The sequence below is a fragment of the Bos indicus x Bos taurus genome, chromosome 11 (genome assembly GCF_003369695.1).
Source record: "Bos indicus x Bos taurus breed Angus x Brahman F1 hybrid chromosome 11, Bos_hybrid_MaternalHap_v2.0, whole genome shotgun sequence".
Classification (NCBI taxonomy): domain Eukaryota; kingdom Metazoa; phylum Chordata; class Mammalia; order Artiodactyla; family Bovidae; genus Bos; species Bos indicus x Bos taurus.
Genome location: NC_040086.1, coordinates 7,298,963 through 7,326,458, shown reverse-complemented (window position 1 = coordinate 7,326,458; position 27,496 = coordinate 7,298,963). Strand labels below are relative to the sequence as shown.

At 44.3% G+C, this 27,496-nt stretch overlaps 1 protein-coding gene across 1 annotated transcript in view; it reads right to left on the bottom strand.

Annotated features, from left to right (window-relative positions):
• SLC9A2 (solute carrier family 9 member A2) overlaps positions 1–27,496 on the bottom strand; it is a 90,980-nt gene that overhangs the window by 25,883 nt on the left and 37,601 nt on the right. Inside the window, exons 4-5 of the mRNA XM_027554775.1 lie at positions 10,091–10,308; positions 8,492–8,694 (exon numbers count right to left, since the gene is read on the bottom strand). Coding sequence (XP_027410576.1) covers positions 8,492–8,694; positions 10,091–10,308 — 421 coding nt within the window. The remainder of the gene's footprint in view (positions 1–8,491; positions 8,695–10,090; positions 10,309–27,496) is intronic.

The window sequence follows — 27,496 nt, the reverse complement described above, 5'->3', positions numbered from 1 at the left end:
CTATGAAATCCCATGGAGGGAGGAGCCTGGCAGGCTACAGACCACAGGGTTGCCCAGAGTGGGACATGACTTTGCAACTAACACTTTCATTTGATAATATAAACTGTGAGACACAGATATCTTAAAGGAGGTCGTTAATTTTGTTCCATCAGTCCAGCTTCAAGCATTTTTCAGCTTTAATTTTCTGAAGCATGAGTGATTTTAAGCAAACCTGGAATAAGGCACACCTTGCGTTCTACCTGTATTTCCATCTGCCACTTTGAAATAACATAGGTGGTAACAACCATTTTTCAATCAACACATAATCTGCCATTTTTAACTTATGTGATTGAAAATAGGTATCAGCACGCGGTTTGCAGTGATGGGTGATTTCATGAGTTTCAGATTCCATGAAGCCTCAAGGTTAATAATAGCTCTAGGGGAAAAAAATCAACAAAGTCCATGCTATTTATAAAATGATATAGTGTGTTCTCAGTATGCAAAGTGCTGTTTCATATGCTTTTACCTACCAGTATCCATTCAGTTAATAAGGCAGTGTCTTACATTTATAACAATAATGTACTGATGAGATGCAATGGAACATTGACACTGTCTTTTTTCTCACTCCCTAACTTTATTTTTTATTTTATATTGGAGTATAGCTGATTGTTGTTGTCGTTCAGTCGCTAAGTCGTGTCCATCGCATTTGGATTCCGTGGACTACAGCACACCAAGCCTAGAGTGCTTCCCTGTCATTCAGTTCAGTTCAGTTCAGTCACTCAGTCGTGACTCTTTGCGACCCCATGAATCACAGCACGCCAGGCCTCCCTGTCCTTCACTATCTCCCAAAGTTTGCTCAAATTCACGTCCATTGAGTCGGTGATGCCATCCAACCATCTCATCCTCTGTGGGCCCCTTCTCCTCTTGCCCTCAATCTTTCCCAGCATCAAGGTCTTTTCCAATGAGTTGGTTCTTCACAGCAGGTGGCCAAAGTATTAGAGCTTCACGCTTCAGCATCAGCCCTTCCAATGAACATTCAAGGTTGATTTCCTTTAGGATGGGCTGATTTGATCTTGCAGTTCAAAGTGAAAGTGAAAGTCACTCAGTCGTGTCTGACTCTTTGCGACCCCATGGACTGTTGTTGATGGAATTCTCCAGGCCAGTATACTGGAGTGGGTAGCCTTTTCCTTCTCCAGGGGATCTTCCCAACCCAGGGATCCAACCCAGGTCTGATGGGCTACAGGAGCCTGGCAGGCTACAGTCCATAAGGTCACAAAGAATCGGACACAACTGAATCAATTTAGCATGCACTTAGCACACATATTCTAGTTTTATATACAGTCTCTATTTTTCATTAGTCTTCTGTAGGTGTTTATGTTTTCTTTTTTAATTACCAAATGGGATGAATTTGTGTATGTTCATTTTATGTCTAGCCATGTGGGTTAACAAATAAAGAAATCCCTTCGTTTTCCAACAAACCACTGAAAGACATATTTACAAAGCATAAGTTAAATTTTCATACTTTCACGCAGCTTTGTTGCAATAAACACAACACCCTAGAGCCAGGCCTGGCAGAGAGGAATGGTTACGCAGTGGCCCCAGGGAACATATCAGCTCAGTGAGGTTTATTTTTCCCCTGGGCTTCCCAGACGTCTCTAGTGGTAAAGAAACCGCCTGCCAAAGCAGGAGACAAAGGAGACAGGATTTTGATCCCTGGGTGGGGAGACCCCCGGAGGAGGAAATAGCAGCCCACTCCAGTATTCTTGCCTGGAGAATCCCATGGACAGAGGAGGCTGGCGGGCTACAGTCCATGGGGTCACAAAGAGTTGGACATGACTGAAGTGACTTAGCATGCACACACGTGCCATCTCTGCTTTCTGCCCACCCTCAAACCCTCACTCTTCTCCTCCCAGCAAAGTGGGAAAGAAAAAGGAACTGCTGTCTGATTAAATAAGGTACATTCTTTGGGTTTGCAGAAAACTTTCAGAACTTGAAGAAACTGTTTTCATTCATTAAAAAATATTATTATCATGCTATCCTGTATAAGGCTTTCTCACATTCCAAGTTTGATCAGAGAGATTCATAAATACAGTTGTGCATACAGTACTTATTTTAGAATAATAAATAAATCCTACTTACCCCATTTTAGGATGAGGTAAGTAGGGTGACAATCATAAAAGTGTTCAAGGAGGAGCCTGTGAACTTGCAAATCCAGGTACCTCACAGTTCCAGACAATGTCTTAACAGCTGGTTATGAAACCAGTCTACTATGGAGGCAAAATGAGGCTCCATTCTTGCAATTCCTGTCAACCATGCTCCTTTATGGACTTCTAGTTAATAACTGAATGAATTCGCAGAATTGTGACAATCTGCTCTATAATTCTAAGGACTAACTGAATAATAATTATTGGGCTCTAAAATACATTGAAAGGAGTTGAGTTTTCCTTTTTTTTTTTTTAATATCATTTTACTTAATGTTATGATGAAGACAGAGAAAATCCCCAGGTTGAACACTGGCATCAGATATTGTGTTTACATACATATTTCCTCCGTATTGCTTGGGAGGGAGGTTCCATGATTCAGATCTTACAGCAAAGCAAACAGAGGCTCATGGAGGCTGTTAGAACACCGACCCAGAACAGCTTTACTCCAAAACCTGCACTTTCCACTACTGGGCTCCAGCTCTTCTCAATCTGGATGATCATTTGAAAACCAGAGAGACAGGTTATATTGTCTATGTCATTACCAACCTCATTTAAATGAAACTGAGTGTATTCACACGAGCAATCAGAATTGTTTACTCATTCAATGTTCTGGGTCAGATGGTAAAGAGTCTGGTTGCAATTTGGGTTCAATCCCTGGGTCAGGAAGATCCTCGGGAGAAGGTAAAGGCAACCCACTCCAGTATTCTTGCCTGGACAATCGCATGGACAGAGGAGCCTGGCAGTCCATGAAGCCTCAAAGAGTCAGATACGGCTGAGCACAGCACAACACAGTTGATTTACAATGCTGTGCTATTTTTGGGTATACAGCAAAGTGTTCCCATTATACATTTACATGTATCTATTCTTTTTCAGATTCTTTTCCCATATAGGTTATTACAGAGTACTGAGTTCCTGTGTTGAGTAGTTCCTTATTGATTATCTTATTTTTATATACATAGTAGTGTTTATATGTTAATTCTAAACGCCCAATTTATCAGTCCCACAATGAACTTATTTACGGACACACTGCTCTTTTTTAACTTGACACATTAAAAACTTTCTTAATCAGTGTTAACTGCTGATATACATGGTGTTCATTCAAAGTGGATGCTCAGTCTTCTAACATGAAGAATCAAAGCCTCACTTGCATCTTTTGATTGAGCTCCAATTCGAAAAAATCCAAAATACCAAGACTGAGTAATAATACCTTATATTAACCACCTATGCACACACATTCAAAGAGTCAATAGTATAAATTTATTGTAACATTCTTCTTTTTCCTATTGATGTCTGTTCTGATTGTAGAAGGGCAATTCTCCATCTGTCCGACCTATTCAATAGTATCTAAACTCTGAGCTTGCATTTTGTGTGTCCTCTCTCGGGTTACATCTTTTTATTCAGCCTTTTTTATCTCATTTTACAAAGGCTCACCCATGGTGTTGGGGCAGGGGGCTGTTATTACACTGTGGATATTTGCGTAGATAATAAGAGCTGATGGATTCATCTCCAAACAACCCGGCTGCTAGTTGCTCTAGACTGACACGGTTCTATTTTTGTATTTGAGACTCAGACATGACACCTTGAGCTCTGAGAGTGTGGAGAGGAGTCCGGAGCATTGACTCAGCCTGGCCAGGGCTTCCGGTGGGGCGTAAGGACAGAGCAGCAGGCTTGGGAAGAGGAGGAGAGTGACACCCTTGGTCTGACCTGCCCCCTCAACCACTCTGCCCTAAGCTGCTGTTGCAACACTAAAACGCTCAAGGCAAAATGGATTCACTTTCTTTTTCAAATTCTTTTCCTACTTAGGCTGTTATGTAATATTAAGCATCGTTTAGAAAAGAAGAGTTACGTGTATAACTGCATCACTTTGCTGCACACCTGAAACTAGCACAGCACTGTTACTCAACTACACTCTGATATAAAACAAAAAGTTACACGCATGGATGCAATATATATTACCGTATTTAAATAGATAGCCAGTGGGAATTTGCTGTATGATGCAGGGAGCTCAAACCCAGAGCTCTGTGACAACCTAGAGGGGTGGGATGGGGTGGGAGGTGGGAGGGAGGCTCTAGAGGGAGGGGATATACATATACCGATGGCTGATTCATGTTGATATATAGCAGAAAACGATGCAATATTGTAAAGCAGTCACCCTCCAACTAAAAATAATTTTTAAAAAATGGATTCATTTCACAGCATCATCTCCCTGCTACTCTGAGAGCAGCTACTTGGATGCTTGTGCCAAGGTTCCTGTAAACACAGTGTGAGCAGATGGAGACAGGGTCTCTGCTTCTCTCCACCCAGAGGCTCCATGCTGTCTCCCTGCATTTAGGATAGGAGCTCTAACCAAACCCAGATGTCTGAACTCAATTAGTATGTTAATCAACTGAACTATACCTAACCATAACCTGGTAAAGACTGTCTTCTCTCGGGGGTCAGCAGAACCCCAAGGTTCTGAGCCTGTCTCTGGAGACAGGGTCCCTGGCTCACCCCCAGCTTCCATCACTCACCAACCTGTGCCCTGATCAGCTCGCTCTCCCTCTCTGAGCCTCAGCTTCCTCAGCTGGGGGAACCGCTGGTCTCCTTCACCAGGGCTTGTTTGGAGGATGAAATGAGATCGTGCACCCAGGATAGCCCTTGTCTCAGTTTCAGTTCAGTTCAGTCGCTCAGTCGTGTTTGACTCTTTGCGACCCCACGAACCGCAGCACGCCAGGCCTCCCTGTCCATCACCAACTCCCGGAGTCCACCCAAACCCATGTCCATCAAGTCGGTGATGCCATCCAACCATCCCATCCTCTGTCGTCCCCTTCTGCTCCTGCCCTCAATCTTTCCCATGCCCAACACAACAAGGAAGAAGTCACTGGAAGGCTCTGCATGGCAAAGATGCTGGTGACAAGGACCTTGGGGGACAGTGGCCATTTCTCCACTCGGGGAAGGATCTCCCCAGGCTTCCTCTTCCCGTCCTCCCCAGGATTCCTTAGCCTGAACAAACTACCGTCCACAGTGTTGGCAGGTATGAGTGAGTGAAGGATGAACCGCTACATGGAGAGGTAACCAGAAGGAGAAGAAATGCAGGACATACAACACACTCACTCTGCACTGGCCACTCTAGCAGGTACTTCATTGCTTTATTTTTAAGGATTTTTTTTTTAACATGGACCATTTTTAAAGTCTTTATGAATCCGTTACAATATTGTTTCTGTTTTATGCTTTGGTTTTTTTTTGGCCATGAGGCAGGTAGGATCTTAACTCACTGACCAGGGATGGAACCCACATGTCCTGTACTGGAAGCCAAGAGTCTTAACCACTGAACCACCAGAGAAGTCTCGCAGGCACTTTTTTTAGAGTTAAGACCAAACTGCTCTCGACCCCCGTGAGCCACCCTTTCCTGGCTGTGTAAACCTGGGGGAAGGTCTTCACCTGGGCTTCAGTGCCTCAGCTTCCCTGTCTATGAAATGGGAGCAAGGACAGTGCTTCCTCCCATAGTGTGTGCCTTAGAACAGTTATGGGGATTTAAAGAGCTAACATCAAAGGTGCTTACATCTGAGTCAGGCACCTAGAAAGCATTCCGTGACTACCTGGCAAACAAAATACTTTTAAAAAAATCAAACAAAACATCTCCTGTGTTCTTACGGTGAGTGTCACTCATCACACTTCCCTGGCCTCCTCACCTGCCTTGTCTCCTCCCAGGGTCTTAAGGTTGGGCTGCCCCAAAGCCCAGGTACCGGTCCTCTCTTGGTTTCCTCAATGGATTTTCACCCCCTTGGTGATAACTTCCAGCTTCCCAGCTGTGGATCCCAGCCCTGTGCTGCTGACCCAGCTCCTTCCTGGACTCCAGGCTCAGGTACCGCACCCTCCTGTTCATCACCCCCACCCGCAGGTCTCACAGCCCCCAACCCCTCCCACCGCGCCACCCACAGCCCGCCTCTTCTCATGTGGGGCCAGTCAGTCTGTATAGTTCGGTCCCTCACGGCTCCTTTTCCCGACACCCCACACTGAACCCATTGGGGGTCCTGCAGGTTCCACCTTCAGAAGTCAGGTGGAACCAGGACCCCAGCCCTTTCGCCACCTGGCTGCCATCCTCCTGCTTTGTCTGCTGACCGGCTGCACTGCCCCCCACCCCATTCCCTACCATACTGCTCATCCTCACTGTCCCTCCCCACAGCGGCCCGTGGGATGCTCTTACAAAGTGAAGCACACCCACAGCAGCACCAAACTTCCCATGCTGCTTCCATTTCACCTGGAGAAGAGCCCATGTCCTGACAGTGGCCCGCCTGACCCCACATGACCCAGGACCCCAGACCCTCCCTCACCTCCTGTGTCCCACACTGCACTCCCCTCCAGCCACGTGGGCCATGACCACACTGCCTTCAGATCTTTGTCTTTAGCCCCCTTTGCCTGGAATGTCCTTCAGCTTAGCTAATCCCTTTACCTCCTGCAAACCTTTATTCAAATACCACATTTTTCATTGTTGCCTTCTATGACTATTCAATCGAGAATTATAACCCTGCTCCCCCCTCCCCTGGCTTGAGCCCCACTTTTTTTTTTTTTTAATTATTATTATTTTTTACTGCACTGGGTCTTTGCTACTTGCATGGGCCTTCTCTAGTTGCGGTGACTGGGGGCTATTCTCTAGTTCCAGTGTACAGGCTTCGCAATGCAAGGTCATCTCTTGTTGTGCAGCACAGGCTTCAGGGCATTCAGACTTCAGCAGTCGTGGCACGTGGCCTCAGTAGTTGTGGCTCCCAGGCTCTGGAGCACAGGCTTAACAGTTGTGGCACATGGGCTTCACTGCTCTGTGGCATGTGGGCTCTTCCTGGATCAGGGATCCAACCTGTGTCTCCTTCGTTAACAGACTCTTTACCACTAAGCCACCACCACCAGGGAAGACCCTACTGTTTCTTACAGTCCAGCATCTTTCACCTTCTCACAGACTCTCATTGCCTCAACTACCAGATTGACTTTCACTGGAATAGAACCACCACAGGGTTGGGGATATTTCTGGATATTTTGCTCACTCTTGGATTCTAAAAGCCCAGAGCTCTGTCTGGCAAACAGCAGGAGCCCTGGGCATATTTTCTAAATGTGTGTGTGTTAGTCACTCAGTGGTGTCTGACTCTTTGTGACCCCATGGACTGTAGCTTACCAGACTCCTCTGTCCATGGGATTCTCTGGGCAAGAATACTAGAGTGGCTTGCCATTTCCCTCTCCGATTTTCTAAATGAATATCCACAAAATAGAATCTCTTAAGAGCTGGATGATTAACATAAAGTGAAAGTTGCTCAGTCATGTCCGACTCTTTGTGACCCCACAGACTATATATTCTATATAGTCCATAGAATTCTCCAGGCCAGAACACTAGAGTGGGTAGCCATTCCCTTCTCCAGGGGATCTTCCCAACCCAGGGATTGAACCCAGGTCTCCTGCATTGTTGGCGGATCCTTTACCAGATGAGCCACCAGGGAAGCCCAAAGTGAAAGTCGCTCAGATGATTAACCTAAAGAGGTTGGTAAACTTGCAAAGTCAGAATCCTGACTCAGGCCCATGCCCTCCTACCACACTCTCTGCCCCTCCCCATGTTAAACTTGCACTCACCCCTCCCTCCGTTCCATGCACAGCTCTACAGTGAACCTACATCCCAGAGCTGCTGGAAGGTCAGAGCACAGCTAGCATTAACACGCACCTTTAGGAGGTCAGAGAGGAAGACAAATGCCAAGGATTAGCAAGGGCGGTTAATAAGTTTCCAAGAGGAAGCTCAGCTCACACAGCTGTTTCCTTAAATAGTAATTCTTCTGTGCTGGCCAAGTGACCAAATTGGACTTTCTGAGACTGCTGCACAATCCAGCGACCTGATGAAATACTGTCTCTCTCCTGTCCTAATGACCAAGCCTCAAGTTGTTGCTGTTGTTCAGTCACTAAGTTATGTCCAACTCCCACAGACTATAGGCCTGGAGAATTCCATGGACTATTCATGGGGTCACAAAGAGTTGGACAGGACTGAGCAACTTTCATTTCTTCTTCATAGCCCACCAGGCTCCTCTGTCCATGGGATTCTCCAGGCAAGAATACTGGAGGAGTGGGTTGCCATTTTCTCCCCCAGGGGATGTTCCCAGTCCAAGGATTGAATCCATATCTCCTGCATTGGCAGGTGAGTTCTTTACCACTGAGCCACCGGGGAAGCCCACCAAAGCCTCAAGACACCTCAGCAACATGGCATCCTATGAGAGAAGTTCAAGGTGACCCTCCAAGTGACCCTTTTTCCTCCTGGTAACAGGAGGGACTCTGCTGGGAGACAGAGCTCTACTCACCAGGATGAAGACAGTGAAGAATATGACCACGATTGCTGCCGTGATGAACAACTTCTTCCGGGGGAACACTGAGGACGGAAGGAGAAACACCAGCGCGAAGCAGATGGCCCCCCGGAGCCCCCCGTAGGCAATGATGAACTGGTCCTTGAAGGTCAGGGGAATTGTCCGGAACCAGTTAATGACCTGAGTCAGGACGAAGACCCCTGAGAAGGCAAACAAAATCGAGGGGAATGGAATGCGTCAGGCCAGGACACGGGAACAGGAAGGTGAGTTTTCTGTTTCAGGGCAAAGTACAGTTAAGTCCCCAACACAGGAACTTTCAGGTGTCGAACTTTCAAAGGTGTGAACATCTGTTCCATGTCTAACCACATAAACGAGTTCACTTGTCTGGCTTACACTGTGACTTGTCAAGTTTGTGCATTCTCTACAAGTGGCGGGGGTTTTGTACTTTACTGTATAGCACTCTACAGACTGGGCTTCCCAGGTGGCTCAGTGGTTAAAAAAAAAAATCTGCCTGCTAATGCAGGAGATGTGGTTTCAATCCCTGACTGGGAAGATCCCTTGGAGGAAGAAATGGCAACCCACTCCAGTATTCTTGCCTGGGAAATCCCATGGACAGAGAAGCCTGCCAGGCTACAGTCCATGCAGTCGCAAAGAGTCAGACACGACTGGGCGACTAAACAACAACAACTCTGTAGAGTACAGTTAGTGTAGTATCTTCATTTTAAGCCCAGGATGTCATTTATGACGAGATAAAAAGAGCTACCACCTAGAAGTTTCAGGATCATTTTTGCAAGAGGGTACATAGAATTGAACACAGTAAGGAACCAGAACACGTGCAGTCAATGTCAGGCATGAGTGAAGTTGCAGCTCGCCCTTCGTCTCCTGTTGCTGAGCATCTTTCAGCTCTACCATCTCTCACCTCCTCTCCCTCCTCCAGGAAGTAACTCTTCGTGCCTATTCACTCGATGCGAGCCCCTGGATACCAGCTGCTGTATTATCACTACTGTACTTTTCAAGGTAGAGTAAGATTAAAAATCTATTCTTTATTTTTTGTGTTAGTTTTTTATTAGTACTGTTTGTGTGCAAAGTATCATAAACCTATTATAGGACAGTACTATATAGCCGATTGTGTTAGTTGGGTACCTAGGCTAACTTTGTCAAACTTACTAACAAATTGGATGTATGACCATGCTCTTTGAACCAAATTAGTTCATACACAGAGCATCTACTGTATTTCAGAAGAAGCCCTTTCCTACCATCCTGGCTCACATCACTGGGTTCTGAGCCCTGTGTTGTTCCAAGACAGTGAGTGAGAACATGGAGTCAGAGACACCAAGAGAGGTTAATTCCACTTAAAGTAAAAGCCATAAAAATACTCCAGGAAGAAAAAAAATATGTCAGGATGCAGGGAAAGGAGGAGGAGGAGGACATGGAGAACAAGGAGGAAGAGGAGGAGCTGGACGAAGGAGATAAGAAAGACAAGAACCTAAGATGAAGGGAAGTAACAAGAGCAACCACAAAGCAGAGGGAAAGAAGGAGGGACCAGTCCTCCAATGCCAGATTCCCAGGCCCATGGAGGAGACACGTGCTCATTACCCAGTGCCCTCCAGATCAGGCAGAAGGCCAGGGTGAAGCAGACAAAGGCCCAGTTCCACTCGTGGTTCTTCCCCACTGTGGACACGCCCATGAAGATGAAGATCAGGGTCTCGCTGACGCTGCTTAGCATTTTCATGAAATACTTGATGGTCGTGTAGGATTTCTGAGACACGTTCTCTTCCACGTACTTATTCATGGTCATCGCACAAGCCGTGATTCTGCAAGAAAAGATTAGCTTCTGTTTAAACAGGATAATGGTCCCAATCAGAATATGAGTCAGCAGGTAGCTGACTAGGCTGGCTCTACCCTTCTGCCCACCACTACATCATTGATTGATTTTTATAAGTGACTATAATTTGCATCCTTGGAAACCCTACTGTTCCTGGAAGTCTTCATCAATATCCAAGGCTCCAACTTGGCTCTGCCCAGCTTTCTAGTCTCTGGATGTGGACATCAGTACATCAGCTAGTCTGCCAGCATCAAAAATAAAACAAGCTCCTAAAAAATTCAAAACCCATTATCTTCCTATAAAGCCAGTTCCATCTTCTTTTTTCCTCTAGAGCCCCAAATGCTGCACTATTGCCTAAAATCCTAAATTTGAAACTGTGGTCACACTGGACTTCTCCCTGCACATCCTGAGTGCCCCTCACCATTTGTCTGCTCACCAGTCATCTTCTGTCCCTCACCCTAAATCTCCTGGACCTACTCACTCACTGTGACTCTGATGCCTTACTTCTGGTTCTCATTTCTATTGGGTTAGCCCAAAACTTTGTTCAAGTTTTTCCATTAACATCTCATGGAAAAAATCTGAAAGAACTTTTGGACCAACCCAATGCTTATCTACTATATTCACTTCTGAGAAATTCAAAATGTATTCATAGGCTCTGAAAATTCCAAAAGGAAGGAAACTGTTTTGCTTGTTTTCCCCACATTTCCAAAACTCTGGGCCCACAGAGCTCTTTATGCTCCTTCCTCTTGACCTCTGTGGTCTTAACTTTCTATTCCGTATTGGAGTATAGTTAATGAACATTGTGGTGTGCGTTTCAGGTGTACAGCAAGGTGATTCAGTTATACATATATGTGTATTTATTCTTTTTCAAATTCTCTTCCCATTTAGGTTGTTACATAATATTGTGCAGAGTTCCCTGTGTTATACAGTAGGTCCTTGTTGGTTGTACAGAATTTTTTAAAGTTTTTTATTGGAGTAAATAAAACATAAAGATGGCCAAGAGGCACATGAAAAGATGCTCAACATTACTACTTACTAGAGAAATGCAAATCTAAACTACAATCAAGTTGCATCTCACATCAATCAGAATGGATATCATCCAAAAATTTACAAACAATAAATGCTGGAGAGGGTGTGGACAAAAACAAACACTCCCACCCTGTCACTGGGAAGTAAATCGGCACAGCCACTATGGACATCAGTAAGGAGGTGCCTCAAAAAACTAACAATCGAGTGGCCGTATGATCCAGCAATCCCACTCCCAGGCATATATCGAGAGAAAACCACATGTCAAAAAGATACACCTGAGTGTTCACTGCAGCACTCTTTACAACAGCCAAGATGTGGAAGCAACCTAAGTATCCAATCAGTTTTATTTTTAATAATAAGCCATCAGCTACAGAATTGAAGAACCCACCAGTGCCTCAGCAGTAAAGAGTACACCTGGCAATGAAGAAGATGTGGAGTTCCATCTCTAGGTCGGAAAGATTCTCTGGAGAAGGGAATGGCAACCCGCTCCAGTATTCTGCCCGGGAAATCCCATAGACAGAGGACAACGGCAGACGACGGTCCATAGGCTTGCAAAGAGTAGGACACGACTTAAAGACTAAATAACAATGGAGTATTGAAGCTCCTACTTGTCTCATACTAACCCTATTTCCCTCAGTACCACTTGGATTTGGATTTTTTCTTTATCATTCAAGAAGTGAGTTTTGAAAGGTTAACGAGAGTTTTTTTGTAAAAATGTTATTTATTCCCCTCTGAGATCATCCTCACATTCATTCACTGGGAAAAATATAAACCACACAGGCGAAGAGTAATCTTCAGTTCATTCAGGGAGCGATTTAACAAAAATTTCTATGCAGAAATTATTGAAAACTACAGCTTTGCTGTAGGAATAAAAGAAATACATGAATTTTACATGAATGTTCACAGGATCATTTTCCATTGCTTTGTGTCCTTAACATGACACCGAGTAAGGCTTCTGTCTGCCAGACACCTCCCTGCAACTCTACGCTGCCTCCACCAGCACAGATACGACCCTCCAGGGTGAGAAACAGCCTCGGTAGGTTCCAGGGACCCAGAGCCCACGGCGCCCTTGTTTGGGAAACGTGGGCATCTTCATGATGTGGACGCACTGTTCAGGCTGGGGACGAGTGTTCCAAGGGTCACGTTCTAGTCTGTCATGTACAGGTCAATGCACACGACCTCTCAAACAAAGGCCAGGAGGTATTGCACTGCAAAGAGGGATCTTTTTTTGCCACAGGGTGTGCTAAGCCAGTCAAACCACCTCCCCTTCAATAACACCCTATGTACACAAAACTACAAATGAGCGTTGTTGTTGTTGTTTGGTCGCTCAGTCGTATCTGACTCTCTGCAACCCCATGGATTGCAGCACTAGCTTCCCTCTAATTAGGGAGGCACACACATGACATACCTAGACAGTGTAATAAAAAGCAGAGACAAAGATCCCTACAGTCAAAGCTATGGTTTTCCCAGTACTCATGTACAGATGTGAGAGTTGGACCATAAAGAAGGCTGAGCACAGAAGAATTGATGCTTTTGAACTGTGGTGCTGGAGTCCCTTGGACAGCAAGATCAAACCAATCAATTGTAAAGGAAATCAACCCTGAGTACTCATTGGAAGGACTGATACGGAAGCTGAAGCGCCAATTCTTTAGCCACCTGATGCAGAAAGCCAAATCATCGGTAAAGACCCCGATGCTGGGCAAGATTGAAGGCAGAAGGAGAAGGCGGCAACAGAGGATGAGATGTTTTGATAGCATCACTGACTCAACGGACATGAGTTTGAGCCACCTCTGGGAGACGGTGAAGAACAGGGAAGCCTAGCATGCTGCAGTCCATGGGGTCGCAGAGTCAGACATGACTTAGTGACTGAACAACAACGACACATGACACTCTTATATTGAATATGTGATGCTTAAGAGCCTATTCTATAGGCTGAAGGGGAAAATACGAGATTATATCTTCAACCATATAATTAAAGTTTATCTCCACAACCCAACTGGAAGCTTCGTGGGGGAAACAGTGTCATCAATGCTTATCACCGTGCCTGGCACCTCGTTAATGTATTCTCAGCCAATGACAACATGGATCCAAGGATGCCTTATTCATGGGAATGGTGGAGTATCATCAACAGATCTGTATTTCAGAAAGAAATCATAAGTACACATGCAGGACAGATCTGGATGGGCACGACCTAAAGACTAGAGTCACCTTCTTTCCCACAATGGTTGTTGGTTTTCAAAATCTACTGCAGCACTTGGTCCATACAATCTCCCCAAACAGGTCCACCTTTGAACAGGTCTTAGGTTCTATTCCATGGGACCACGTGGAGGGAAGGTACGTATAGAATTCACCAGTGCCCTCTGCTTTGTTAAACCCATATTAGGGTTTAACATATTATCACCAATTTAGAGATGGAGAAGCTAAAGCACAATAATTAGTGGTTTTTGGATTCACCAGCAGTTGAGATTTTTTTTCTTCATCACTGTCCCACTCTCAATGCAGTATAGAAAAATTTCAGGCCAGCTAATACTGTCTCAACAATCATCAGGGAGAAAACAGACTTTCTATTTTGATAATCTGTCATTGGACTATTTTCTGACTAGAAAACTCCAGCCAACACTTTTTTCCTTACTGTACTCCATGCCTCCACCCTGGATGGTCAATGAAACAATGTTCGCTTCCTTTCCACCAGCACGCAGGCTCTCCAAGCCGGGGTTGGCCTTCTTCCTCCACCGTGGCTCCCTGCACGCAGTGCTACCACGCGTATGCTCACCTGCTGCTGGCTGAAAGTGAAAGTGTTAGCCACGCAGGCGTGTCCAACTCTTTATGGCCCCATGGACTGTAGCCCGGCAGGCTCCTCTGTCCATGGAATTTCCCAGGCAAGAATATTGGACTGGATTGCCATTTCCTTCTCCAGGGGATCTCCCCAACCCAGGGATCAACCCAGACCTTCTGCCTTGCAGGTGGATTCTTTCATCTGAGCCACCAGGAAGCTGCTGGCTGAGTCTAGCTTAATGGAGACCCAGAATCCTTCACTAGGCAGCTGGCAACTGTACAACCAAAGAGAAAGGCATCCATACAGACAGTGGGCGGAGAAGGCAGACTTCTGGTTGTGAAGATAAAATACGTACACACCTTGTCTGTGTTTACCTACATACTGTGTAGCCATGACTCAGTTCATTCACTTTATGAATACAAGCGCTTTTATGTTTTTCAAGAGTGATCAATTCTCTCATTTCAATTGCAACATTGGGAGACCTGTTTAGAATTGAACTGTTTAGAATTAGAATTGAACAGATAGAAAGGATGTTGCAAAAGTCTTTGGTGTCCATGCCATGCCTGTGTGTGATCTTAAAATGTATGGATTCAGTTCCAGGAAAAGACAGCCCAAACAACAGCTGCATATTCTCCATAAAGTCTTCATCAAACATAAAAGCCTGCTCCACTAATCAGAGCCGAGCATTAGCAAAAACGAAGGACAATTAACAAGCTTTCTCTGCACTGATTAAAGCCAGGTCTGCGGTGACTCAGGGTACACTGCATGTTCTCAGAATAAAGTACTCACTCATGTGAGGTAAATTAATTATTCCAGGGCACGGATTACTATATAACGGATCGCCTCTTCCAGTAAACCTGACAACCCAGAGAGAGTGAGTTTGACACATGAGAAAATGGAAAAAAAAAAAAAGTTTTGCAAAGAAATATCCAACCACAAAAACTGAACCACCTTTCTTAAAATTTCCAAAATGAAATAAATTCCAGCAACTATAGATGCTTGGTTATTCATGAAGTCTTGTCCATTTCATGGATTTTCCACATCTTTTGTATTTTTCTCCTTTGGATGTGTTCAATTCAACTATTATTTATAGTTCATTTTCTGGCTCCTAAAGTTTGGTCCCTGGGTCGAGAAGATCTCCTGGAGGAGGAAATGGCAACCTGCTCCAGTATTCTTGCCTGGAAAATCCCACGGACAGAGGAGCCTGGCAGGCCACGGTCCATAGGCTCGCAGAGAGTCAGAGACGATTGCAGCGACTTAACACACACAAAGCCATCATGATTTTGTGCAAAAACACATAAGAGGCCACAGCTCATTGTCAAAAGTATGATATTAAATACAAGGCATCAAGGGACCCACAGTGTCCACGGACTCTAGTTGAGGACTGCTGATGTAGGCATGAGTGACAGGAAGACTGGACCAAGATCACAATGATGGAATTCAAGTTTTCCAGCTGGAGAACACCTGGTGGACATTGGGAGAGGGTTGTAGACAGGTGTGAGAATCAGCTGCTATGTGACAACCCTGCACCAGTGAATAGGCAGAGTGTTCCCAGGATTTAACCTGGAAGCACTGAGACCCTCATGGGAGGCTGCCACCTTCTGGAAGTCTTCCTGCTCATCACAGTAGTAGCCGAGAAGTATTTCTAAAAGTGTAGTTTGTAGACCACATGATTCTGAGTAGTCCTTGGAAAAATGCAAATACCAAGACCTCCATCTGAGACGTATAGACTCGGAATCTCTGGTGGGGCCCAGGGATTCTGTATCCATAGCAACCTTCTCAGGTGATTCCAAAATACATCAAAGTTTGAAGAAACCAAGGGAGCCCAGGAAGAAGGTTCAGATGAGGAAGAATGAAAGAGAAAAAGAGCTGACACTTGAATCCTGTTATTTAAAGATCTATTGGAGAGTGAAAACAAGGGCTAACATGAGATGTGAGGACTGCTGTGGATTTAATTACGCTTTGCCACCTGTTTTCCCTTCCCTTCTCACAATATTCATTATCTGCATCTGGGTGTACATTCCCACCTTCTCTTGCCTAGACTAGTATGCAGGCACCTTCGCTCTGCTGCTGGACACACACTCCCACGCTCCTGCCTGGACAGACTCCTTGTCTCTAGGCATCCAGCAAGCCTGCAGCCCTGCCTTCCAGCTGCCACCGCAGTTGTTGTTGTTCAGTCGTCAGGCTCCCCTGTCCTTCACTATCTCCTGGAGTTTGCTCAAATTCATGTCCATTGAGTCAGTGATGCTATCTAACCATCTTACCCTCTGCAGCCCCCTTCTCCTCCTGCCCTCAGTCTTTCCCAGCTTCAGGGTCTTTTCCAATGAGTTGGCTCTTCACATCAGGTGGCCAATGTACTGGAGCTTCAGCTTCAGCATCAGTCCTTCCAATGAGTATTCAGGTTTGATTTCCTTTAGGATTGATTGGTTTGATCTCCTTGCAATCCAGGGGACTCTCAAGAGTTTTTTCCAGCACCACAATTTGAAAACATCAGTTCTTCTTCAGTGCTCAGCCTTCTTTATGTTCCATCTCTCACATCCATACATGACTACTGGAAAAGCCACAGCTTTGATTTTACGCAGAGGACTATTCAAACATTATCAGTCCTGAGGGATGGTGTAAAAGGGTTTAGAAGCTCTCCAATCATGGATCCACTAGAGAGCAAAATCAGAGCGAGTCACCTCCCTGCTTACAGTTTCCAAAGGCTCCCGAGTGTCTACAGAACAACATAGGCCAAGACTAGGCATCTGCTGGGGGTGGGGAAAGAACAGAGTGGGAGTTTGGGATTAGCAGATGCAAGATTTTATATATAGGATGGATAAACAGCCAGGTCCTATTGTATATGATTAAGCTGGACTACTAAATAGCTTAGATATGGAAGCAACCTAAGTGTCCATCAACAGAGGAATGGATAAATAAGCTGTTGTCCATATATATAATGGAATACTGCTCAGCCACAAAAAAGAATGAACTAATGCCATCTGCAGAAACATGGATGGATCTAGAGATGATCATACGAAGAGTTTGGGATTACCAGATGCAAACTATCATATATAGAATGGATAAATAACAAGGTCTGACTGTATAGCACAGGGAACTATATTCAATATCCTGTAGTAAACCATAATGGAAAAGAATCTGAAAAGAAATATATATATATAACTGAAATATGCATATATGTATAACTGAGTCACTTCATTGTACAGCAGAAACTAACACAGCATTGCAAATCAACTGCCCTTCAAGAAAAAGGAAAAGTAGGCATGTACCTCTCTTACAACCCTAGACTCAGTTCTTACGTGTAGGTGGTCACTTCACCTGGGGGCCTTCTCTCTCTCCCCAGAATGCCCTTCTCTTCATCACTGAGGCTTCAACTCGGCACCACCAGCCCCACCCCCACTGTATTATTTATATGTTTTATTATCAAGGATCAACTTTCCCTTAATGACGTATAATCGACACAGGTGGAGACGGCCATCTCTCCCAGTGAGTTTACTCTCACTGCTTGCTTCTGCTGCTGCTGCTGCTAAGTCGCTTCAGTCGTGTCCGACCCTGTGCGACCCCATAGATGGCAGCCCCAGGCAGAAGAAATTGTGAAGGAAGGACTGTGATTGGCCCAGGGATTTGGAGAACTGTGATTGTATCAGCCTGTGTCTCATGACCATCCCGTCAGCTGGTCATGAGACACAGGCTGATACAATCACAGTTCTCCAAATCCCTGGGCCAATCACAGTCCTTCCTTCACAATTTCTTCTGCCTGGGGCTGGCAGGGTAGATCTCTGTTGATAGGGACGAGGTTTTAGAGACAGAAAGCCCAATGTATCTGTGACCTTTGTTTGATGAGAAGGTAGTCATCACACGGAGAAAGACAAAACTGAAAGAGAAAGAAGGTCCAGGTGGCCAGGTGACCTGGAGTCCTGTTACCATCACACCAAGGCCAGACCTACAAGAATTTATTTATATGAGCCAATACATTCCCCCTTTATGGTGGAATCTGGTTTGATTTGGAGTTTGCCTGATAGCTCAAAAGGTAAAAAATCTCTCTGCATGTGCGAGAGACCCAGGTTGAATCCCTGGGTCAGGGAAGATCCCCTGGAGTAGGGAACGACAACCCACTCCAGTATTCTTGCCTGGAGAATTTCATGGACAGAGGAGCCTGGTGGGCTACAGTCCATAGGGTCGCAAAGAGTCAGACAAGACTTAGTAACTAACACTTTCACTTTACTAACCCAGAGCCTCCTTCTATTGTTTCAGCTGGGCTTCTGCTTACAGAGTTTCTTTGATGGCTCAGCAGTAAAGAATCTGCCTGCCAATGCAGGAGACACAGGTTTGATCCCTGGGTCGGGAAGATCCGTGGAGGAGAAAATGGCAACCCACTCCAGTATTCTTGCCTGGGAAATCCCATGAATAAAGGAGCCTGGTAGGCTGAGGTCCGTGGGCTTTCAAAGAGTCAGACATGACTTAGCAAGTAAACAACAACTGGTTTTGGAAGCTGGATCTGCACCCATAGCTGAATTCCCTGCTCTAACGCTCTCGTGAAAGGAATGAAAATGTGACTTTAATCATGTGTTCAAACCTGTCATAGTCAAAAGTGTGAAGTGAGTGGTCCCTGTACACTGCGTTTCACTATGAGTTTTCTGAAAACAGAAATGGGAATTATTTCTCAGCAATTATATCATATTTACATTTCTGACTATAACCTTGTTTTGCACCTTGGCCTACATAGACTTATAGCAAGTCTCAGACTCGAGAGTTTGAAAGAGGAAAATGCAACTTTAAATTGTAAGCTCTAGGGCTTCCCTCGTGGCTCAGTGGGAAAGAATTCACCTGCTAATGCGGGAGATGCGGATTTGATCTCTGATCAGGGAAGATCCCAAATGCCTCGGGGCAACTAAGCCCATGCACCACAACTACTGAGCATGTGCTCTAGAGCCTGGGAATCCCAGCCACTGAAGCCTGTGTGCCCTGGAGCCCGTGCTCTGCAACAAGAGAAGCCACCGCAACGAGAAGCTTGTGCACAACTAGAGAGGCGTTCCCGATCGCAGCACTAGAGAAAGCCCACGCAAGAAGACTCAGCACAGCCGGAAAAAAAAAAAAAAATTTGTTAAGCTCTAGACCAAGAGCCATCCAGTGATGACTTGATCAACAAATCAAGTTATTTTCTAAAATTTCCATGAAGCATAGACCTGAAGCAATATAATCATTTTCAGGTAAAGACAAGACAAGAAACAGTTGGAAAAGCAAAGGAATGGCACAATCAGTATTATCCAGTTGTGTGAAAATTGTTAGGTCATTCAGTCATGTCCGACTGTTGGTGACACCATGGACTGCAGCACGCCAGGCTCCTCTGTCCTCTACTCTTTCACTATGGCAAACTTTCCTTTCACTATGCGAAAATATCCATCCAATAGATCTCAGGGAAAGAGTTCTTAATTCAACAAACTGTTACTGTTTCATGAAACTTAAATTTACCAGGAAAACACTAGATATTTTCCTGTCTAAGAATTCTAAACCCAGCCTAAAACTCTCTCAATTAGCTGCACTCACTGAGAAGAGCAGTGGCGGATTGGTCCTAAAGAATAACCAAAAAATTACCCACAGTCGGTCTTTTAGGTAAATGTCATTCTGAGAAGGTAATGAATGGGTTTTCACAAGCTGCTTAAATACAGCATTTACTGGATTGACTATAACATGGTACTGATTCTTCCTCAGAAATTTAACTTTTCTGTTTGTGTTTCATATAAACTAAAATTATTTTTCCTTCAGCACAACTAAAACACAAGATTCCAAAAACATCTTAGGAGACGGGGAGAGACTGAGTAGCTTTAAAAATCGATCCCTGATCATCCGCAACAATGGGGTACTTTATTTTACTTAGGTTTTTTTGTTTTGTTTTTGCCTCCACCAAAATCAAATCTTTTTTGAGTCTACCTGGAATAAGACTCCTTGAAAATGACCCACTTCAGAAGCCACCACAAACCTTGGATGAGAAAGGTCCCAAATTATATCGCTTTATTCATTTGGACTTAAATAGAAATCTGTAAAATATTGTTCACAAAAGAAAATGCTCTCTGGGAGCATTTATTACGGCAGCTATTTTAAATTTTTGTTTTCTGTTTTTTAACTACTACTATAAATACCCCATATACTATTTCTTGCATTCTTAACATACCTTAAAACACCTAATTACAAACTGTGTAATTGAACCACATAGGACTCATATAATTGAAATTTCACGGACTGCATTTCCCATACAGACCAAAATATATAGTTGCTATTGATCTTAGTCTGCAGATCAAACACAGACAAAAAGAGAGATTAAAATAGTGCTTGAAGGGTTGTTTTACCTCTAAGAAAATGGGGTGAGAAAATGTATTATTCTGAATATTACATATCGGATAAGTTTGCAATTTTAGTTCATAAAAAATATGACATCTCCAAACATAGGGAATCTGTTTTACAAGGATTTTGTTCATCCCTGTATTTTGTGTGTGTGTGTGTGGGTGTGTGTGTGTGCATGCTCAGTTGTGTCTGACTTTTTTGCAACCCCATGGACTATTGCCCCCCAGGCTCCTCTGTCCATGGAATTTTCCAGACTGGAGGTAGGAGGTAGGTTGCCTTACCCTCCTCCAGGGGATCTTTTCAACCCAGGGATCAAACCTGGGTCTCATTATGTCTTCTGCATTAGCAAGTATATTCTTTACCACTGGGCTACCTGGGAAGCCCATGCTTGTAGGAATGACAACTTTTCCTCAGAGAGAATCCCACCACTGAGCCAGATGTTGAAGGTCTTTATATCAAAACCCCTCCTCATACCGTTCACGGGGTTCTTGAGGCATGAATGCTAGGGTGGTCTGCCATTCTCTTCTCTAGTAGCGAAGGACGGGGTAGCCTGGTGTGCTGTAGTCCATGAGGTCGAAAGAGTCGGACATGACTGAGCGACTGAACAACAGCATAGCAAAACCCCTAAATGCAGGTTTGGGGCAGCAGTTTTCATTTTTTATGGTGGCTTAAATTTGACTTCTTAATAATCTCAAGCTGCCTCAGAAGACCCCTCCACTCTCCCTTCAGTGATCTTCCCCTTCCTTTCTGATCTCCCTGTTCTGAAATAAAGGTTCTTTATAAACCACACTGTTCCCATTGATGGAGAAATTGCACACCAGCTCTATTTTCCCCATTTTTTTCACACCCTCATTTTTTTTCTTTTACTTTATCAAAGGGAAGAAAACACATTTCAACAAATCTTTAAATATCCAAGTAGCAAAGCTAACACTGGTAATGTATATGTTCCAGTGCCATTCTCTCAAATCACCCCACCTCTCCTCCTCCCACTGAATCCAAAAGTCTGCCCTGTACCTCTGTGTCTCCTGTGCTGCAGATGGGGGGACACACGTATGCCTTGTCAAAGTCGCTTAGTTGTGTCTGACTCTTTGTGACCCCATGGACTATACAGTCCATGGAGTTCTCCAGGTCAGAATACTAGAGTGGGTAGCCGTTCCCTTCTCCAGGGGATCTTCCCAACCCAGGGATCGAACCCACGTCTCCCACATAGCAGGCAGATTCTTTACCAGCTGAGCCACCAAGGAAGCCCGTATATGCCTATGACTGACTCATACTGATGTATGGCCAAAACCATCACAGTATTGTAAAGTAATTATCTTCCATTTAAAATAAATAAATACATTTTAAAAAGAATATGTAATAAAATCTCTAAACGCAAAAAAAAAAAAAAATAAATGAATGCTATGCAACAAAGCTAACAGAGATGGGATACAAGCAACATAAGTAATCTTCAATTTCCTAGTGGTCACTGTTAAAAACATAAAAATAAACCAGTGAAGGCAACTTTCATAATGTATTTATTTAATCCAACAGATCTAACACATTTTCATTTCAACATGCAAATGAGCAATATAAAAAGCATTAATGAGATACTCTACAGTCTCTTTCGACTAAATCTTAAAAATCTGGTGTATATTTTATACTTAGAGCCCACCTCAAGTTAGAATGACTACATTTTAAGTGCTCAAAAGCCACATTTGGCCGATGACCATAGTACTGGACAACACCCAAGGGAAAAAACAGTGACAGCCCACCAGTTTTCTTCCTCCTCCAAAAAAAGCCAAGCAAACGCTGGAGCTCGCCAGCTGGAATGAGTTCATTAAAGTCTAAACCATCAAAACAAGTGAAAATAATTTCCCAAATCACTTACACTTTGCTGTTTCTGTTGCTCAGTCGCTAAGTCGTGTCCAACTCTTTGCGACCCCATGGACGGTACCACCCCAGGCTCCTCTATCCCCCTGTCTCCAAGTGTTTGATCAAGTTCATGGCCACTGAATCAGCAATGCTATCTAACTATATCATCCTCTGATGCTCCCTTCTCCTTTTGCCATTTTTTAAAAATAAAAAACAGTATTTTGGGTGAATTTACACACTTTAGGAAAATAGAATATTATTTCACTCACATCTCGAATCTTAAAAAAAAAAAAAAAAAGAGCAAAGTCACAGAAACAGTGTCAGCTGGTGATTGCCAGAGGTTTGGAGAGGGTGCAAGGGGAAAGGGGAAAATGGATCACAGGCTACACATTTCCAGTTATAAGATAAGAACTTCTGGGATCTAAGGGGCCGTGTGGTGACTGGGCCATCCTGCACAGGATGGTACATTCGGGCAGTTAATGGTGCTGCATGGTGCACTTGGAAGTCCTCACGACACACACACAGGATGGGGAACTATGTGAGGCGATGAATGTGCCTCTTAATTTCATGGTGGTGACCATTCTGCAATACACACCTATTATCTAATCATCACATTTTATACCTTACATTTATACAGTGACGTGTGCCCTTCACATCTCAGGAAAGTTAGAAAAAAACAGGTTATAATTTAAAATTTCTCCCTGCATTTTCTAGTTTTGCCATGTAGGTGAGGGAAAATTATACAAAATAAAACAAAAGGTAGGTGAGTCACCATTAAAAAATAATAATGCAGTTTTGTTTGTTTCTTTTTCAAACTTTTTTTATTGAACAGGGTCAGAAAATTAGGGGAGATATGATTGGTTTCTCTATTATTTAACGAATTTCCTGCCTCATTCTACTGTCTTCCTCCCCTCCCCCACTCCTCCACTCCATTCAGTGATAGAGGTGGTAATAGAAGATTTTTTTTTAATTTATATTTTTAATTGAAGTTGATTTACAATGTTTCTGGTGTATAGCAAACTGACTCAGTTATATACTTATATATGTATTCCTTTTTTAATCAGAGTATAACAAGAATATACAGTGGAACAGACAGCCTCTTCAATAAGTGGTGCTGGGAAAACTGAACAGTTACATGTAAAAGAATGAAATTAGAATACTCCCTTATACCATACACAAAAATAAACTCAAAATGGATTAAAGATCTAAATGTAAGACTGGATAATATAAAATTCTTAGAGGAAAAACAGGAAGAACACTCTCTGACATAGATCACTGCAAGATCTTTTTCTGACCCACCTCCTAGAGTAATGAAAATACAAACAAAAATAAACAAATTGGACCTAATTAAACTTAAAAGTTTTCACATAGCAAAGAAAACCATAAATGAGACAAAAAACCCTCAGAATGGGAGACTGCTAAGTCACTTCAGTCGTGTCTGACTCTGTGCGATCCCAGAGACAGCAGCCCACCTGGCTCTGCCGTGCCCAGGACTCTCCAGGCAAGAACACTGGAGTGGGTTGCCATTTCCTTCTCCAATGCATGAAAGCGAAAAGTGAAAGTGAAGTGCTCAGTCGTGTCCGACTCCTAGCGACCCCATGGACTGCAGCCCACCAGGCCCCTCCAACCATGGGATTTTCCAGGCAAGAGTACTGGAGTGGGGTGCCACTGCCTTCTCCGCAGAATGGGAGAAGACATTTGCAAATGAAGCAACTGACAAAGGGTCAATCTCCAAAATATACAAACAGCTCATGAAGCTCAATATCAAAAAAAAAAAAAAAACCTAAGATTTTAACGAGGTCTGTTTGGATCAGTCTAGGATATAACTGAAGGTACCAAAAACATCCCCCAAAATAAAGCTTTTATTTGCCGAGACAACATAAGGTACAAAGACACAGTGAACAGAGCAGGAGACCCAGAGCCATAGATGGAAGCCTGTGTTATGGTCCCCTCTCTCCTTCCCTCAACTGTTCTTTGAGATTCAGTGGGTTCTTCATGATTCAATGGTTTCTTCGATTCAATGCATTGATGTAAACAGGATGCTCTGTCTTTGCGAATGCGTTTACAGTGTGGCAGGGATTCACCCAGCAAAACAAAACCTTGCTCACAGCCTCTTAATACTTCATCTCCCTCCCCACCTCCCCCATCAGAGGAATTCCCGTCACAAATGCCCCGTGCTGATCTTGGAAAAAGAGACACCTCATCTGCAGCAACTGCAGCCTTTAGACCCTGAGGCTCTTCCAAAAGCATGCTCATGAATACTCCAAGCATCAAAGTCTAAAGAATTTTCTCTTCAAGTTAAAACTGGGTTCTTACTCATTCTTACGACACAGCCCATGCCACGTGCACCAGGGGCTTCCCTGGGACTGCTCTTTGGGGCAGTGGTCATAGGGGTGAGGTATTTTGGGAAACTTCAAGATAAGCCTATATACCAGAGGCCATTGCTGGTTACATTTTGGATCTTTATAATCGCTGATATTCTGTAGAGCAAGTGTTTCTTTGTTCATCTGGACTTAATGATGTTAGAAATGAGAGTCTACCTTGCATATTTATCTATTTATTATTTTTTTCTGACTGCACTGGGTCTTTGTTGCTGCGTGGACTTTTCTCTAGCTGTGATGAGCACGAGCTACTCTCTAGTAGCCGTGTGCAGGCCTCTTGTGACAGCTTCTTTCATTGTGGAGCTCCAGGCACACACAGCCTTCAGTAGTTGCGGCTCCCGGGCTCTAGAGCACAGGCTCAACAGCTGTGGTGCACGGGCTTAGCTGCACCATGGCTTGTGGGATCTTCCCAGACCAGGGATGGAACCTGTGTCTCCTGCATTGGCAGGCAGATTCTTTACCCTGAGCCATCAGAGAAGGCCCAGATAATTGTATCCTGAAGAGATGGTGGGCAAACCATCACCAAGAGGAACCAGGAGAGAAGCTGCAACATGGCAAGCAAAAGCACAGTTTCTTATTGTTTTCCAAGTTTTCAGTAGATGACAATCACCGTCTCGTACAAAGGAAAACAGGAAGGAAAGGGAACATGACCTTCACACCCCAGCAGTGACTGCCACAGTCCAGGGACATCAGCCCAACACTTGACTTCATCCCTGAGCCTATCACTCTGGAAATCTTGTTAAAGTCTCATTTTAAAATGTCATGGAGAGGATTTCCCTGGTGGTCTAGTGGTTAAGAATCTGCCTTCCAGTGCAGGAGATGCAGGCTTGATCCTTTGTTGGGGAATTAAGATCCCACCTGCCATGGGCAACTAAGCTCCCACCACAATGAAAACCCAGCACAGCCAAAAGCAAACAAACAAATGGCATGGAGAGGTGCTCATTTTTTACTTTTATTTTACTGGACACATCCTGGGTGGGCCTGATACCTGTAGATGCGGGGTCCAGGCCTCACCCTACAGCCAAGGATTTTGCCCACCAGGGCCTCAGTTTGCTCATTCCTAAGATTTGTTGTTGTTCAGTTGCAAGTCATGTCTGACTCATTGCAACCGCATGGATTGCAGCCCACCAGGGTTCCCTGCCCTTCACTATCTCCTGGAGTTTGTTCAAAACCATGTCCATTGAGTCAGTGATGCCACCCAACCATCTCATCCTCTGTCGTCCCCTTCTCCTCCTGACCTCAGTCTTTCCCAGCATCAGGGTCTTTTTCAGTGAGTGAACTCTTCTCATCAGGTGGCCATTTCAGCTTCAGCATCAGTCCTTCCAATGAATATATTCATAAGATGGAAGTGGCCATTAACATTTCCTACTTTCTTTGCAATAATGCTGCTAAAATCACTGAAACAACAGATCAAAAATATTTTGTGTGTGCTGTGCTTAGTCGCTTAGTCATGTCTGACTCTGCGACCCCATGGACTGTAACCTGCCAGGCTCCTCTGTCCATGGGGATTCTCCAGGCAAGAATACTGGAGGGGGTTGCCATACTGGATCTTCCCCACCCAGGGACAGAACCCAAGTCTCCTGCACTGCAGACAGATTCTTTACCTTCTAAGCCACCAGGGAAGCCCAAAAGCATTTTAAATGTCCTCTAAAGAAGAAAGACTAAGGAATTATTAATCAATGAAAACAAAACAAGAATATTGGGTGCCCGCCATCATCTCAAAAGGAGAACTTGAACATTTTCTGAAATTCTTAGAGCATAGCAAGAAGAAGTCAGTAATTGACCTGCAGGCTGCTGGCTGCCATGGGAACCAAGCATTCCCTCCTTGGACAGGGGGTTTTCAGCATCCCACTGGCTGGATCCCAAAGCAATACAAAGGTACAAGGTGAGGACCAGAAAGGGGTGATGTTCACAAGGGGGAACAGAGTCCCAGCTCAGTTCACATCCCTGTGGATCTGATTTAAGGAATTACATTAGGCATCTGTTAGTGTCCTTGGGTAAGAGGGACAATGGGAATTAACTCTGAGCAGTTTTCTGAACATAAAGTTCAAAACATATGAACAAAGGCACGAATTTCTAAAATCAATGCTGTGAGTCCCTTCTCCATCCCCAGCAATAAAGCTACAGTACTCGAGGGTCCCATGCTATGGCAATGTGAACGTTCATGTTTAAGAGACTAGAAACTTTTCATTAACCTTAGCTCCAGAGCAGTGGAAATGCACTCTGAAACACACATACACAGACATACACGAGTATGCACCTTCCCTATTTCAACGACTCATCCCAGCATAGAATGAGCAGGAAGGTACCAGAAAATTAGAAAACAAGAAACTAGCTAACTCTTAATGTCTGAATTGAAAACTCTCCTGAACACTTGGGAACCATGATGTGGCCCTAATTTGTCCCTAAGATCCTAGTTCCCAGAGCAAGTACAGCGCTGATCCCACCCTCGCAGAAGGTCAGGTACCTGGGGCATCACCAGCCTTCTGAGTTCTGTGGACTCCAACTCCCAGACACGGCTAAGCAGAGATGTACCAGGACTCTACCCCGGTTAGCACTTCACCTGTCCCCCTCACACTCAGGATCTTCCCATACCAGTTTCTGCTTTGAACATCAGGAAAGTTGACAAGCATATCTAGATAGCTCCGTGGATGTTCTAGAACTTTTACATATGCCCAGGGTCAAAATGAGAGCTTCCCTGGTATCTCAGTGGTAAGCAATCCACCTGCCATTGCAGGAGATGCAGGTTCGATCCCTGGGCTGGGAATATGCCCTGGAGAAGGAAATGGCAACCC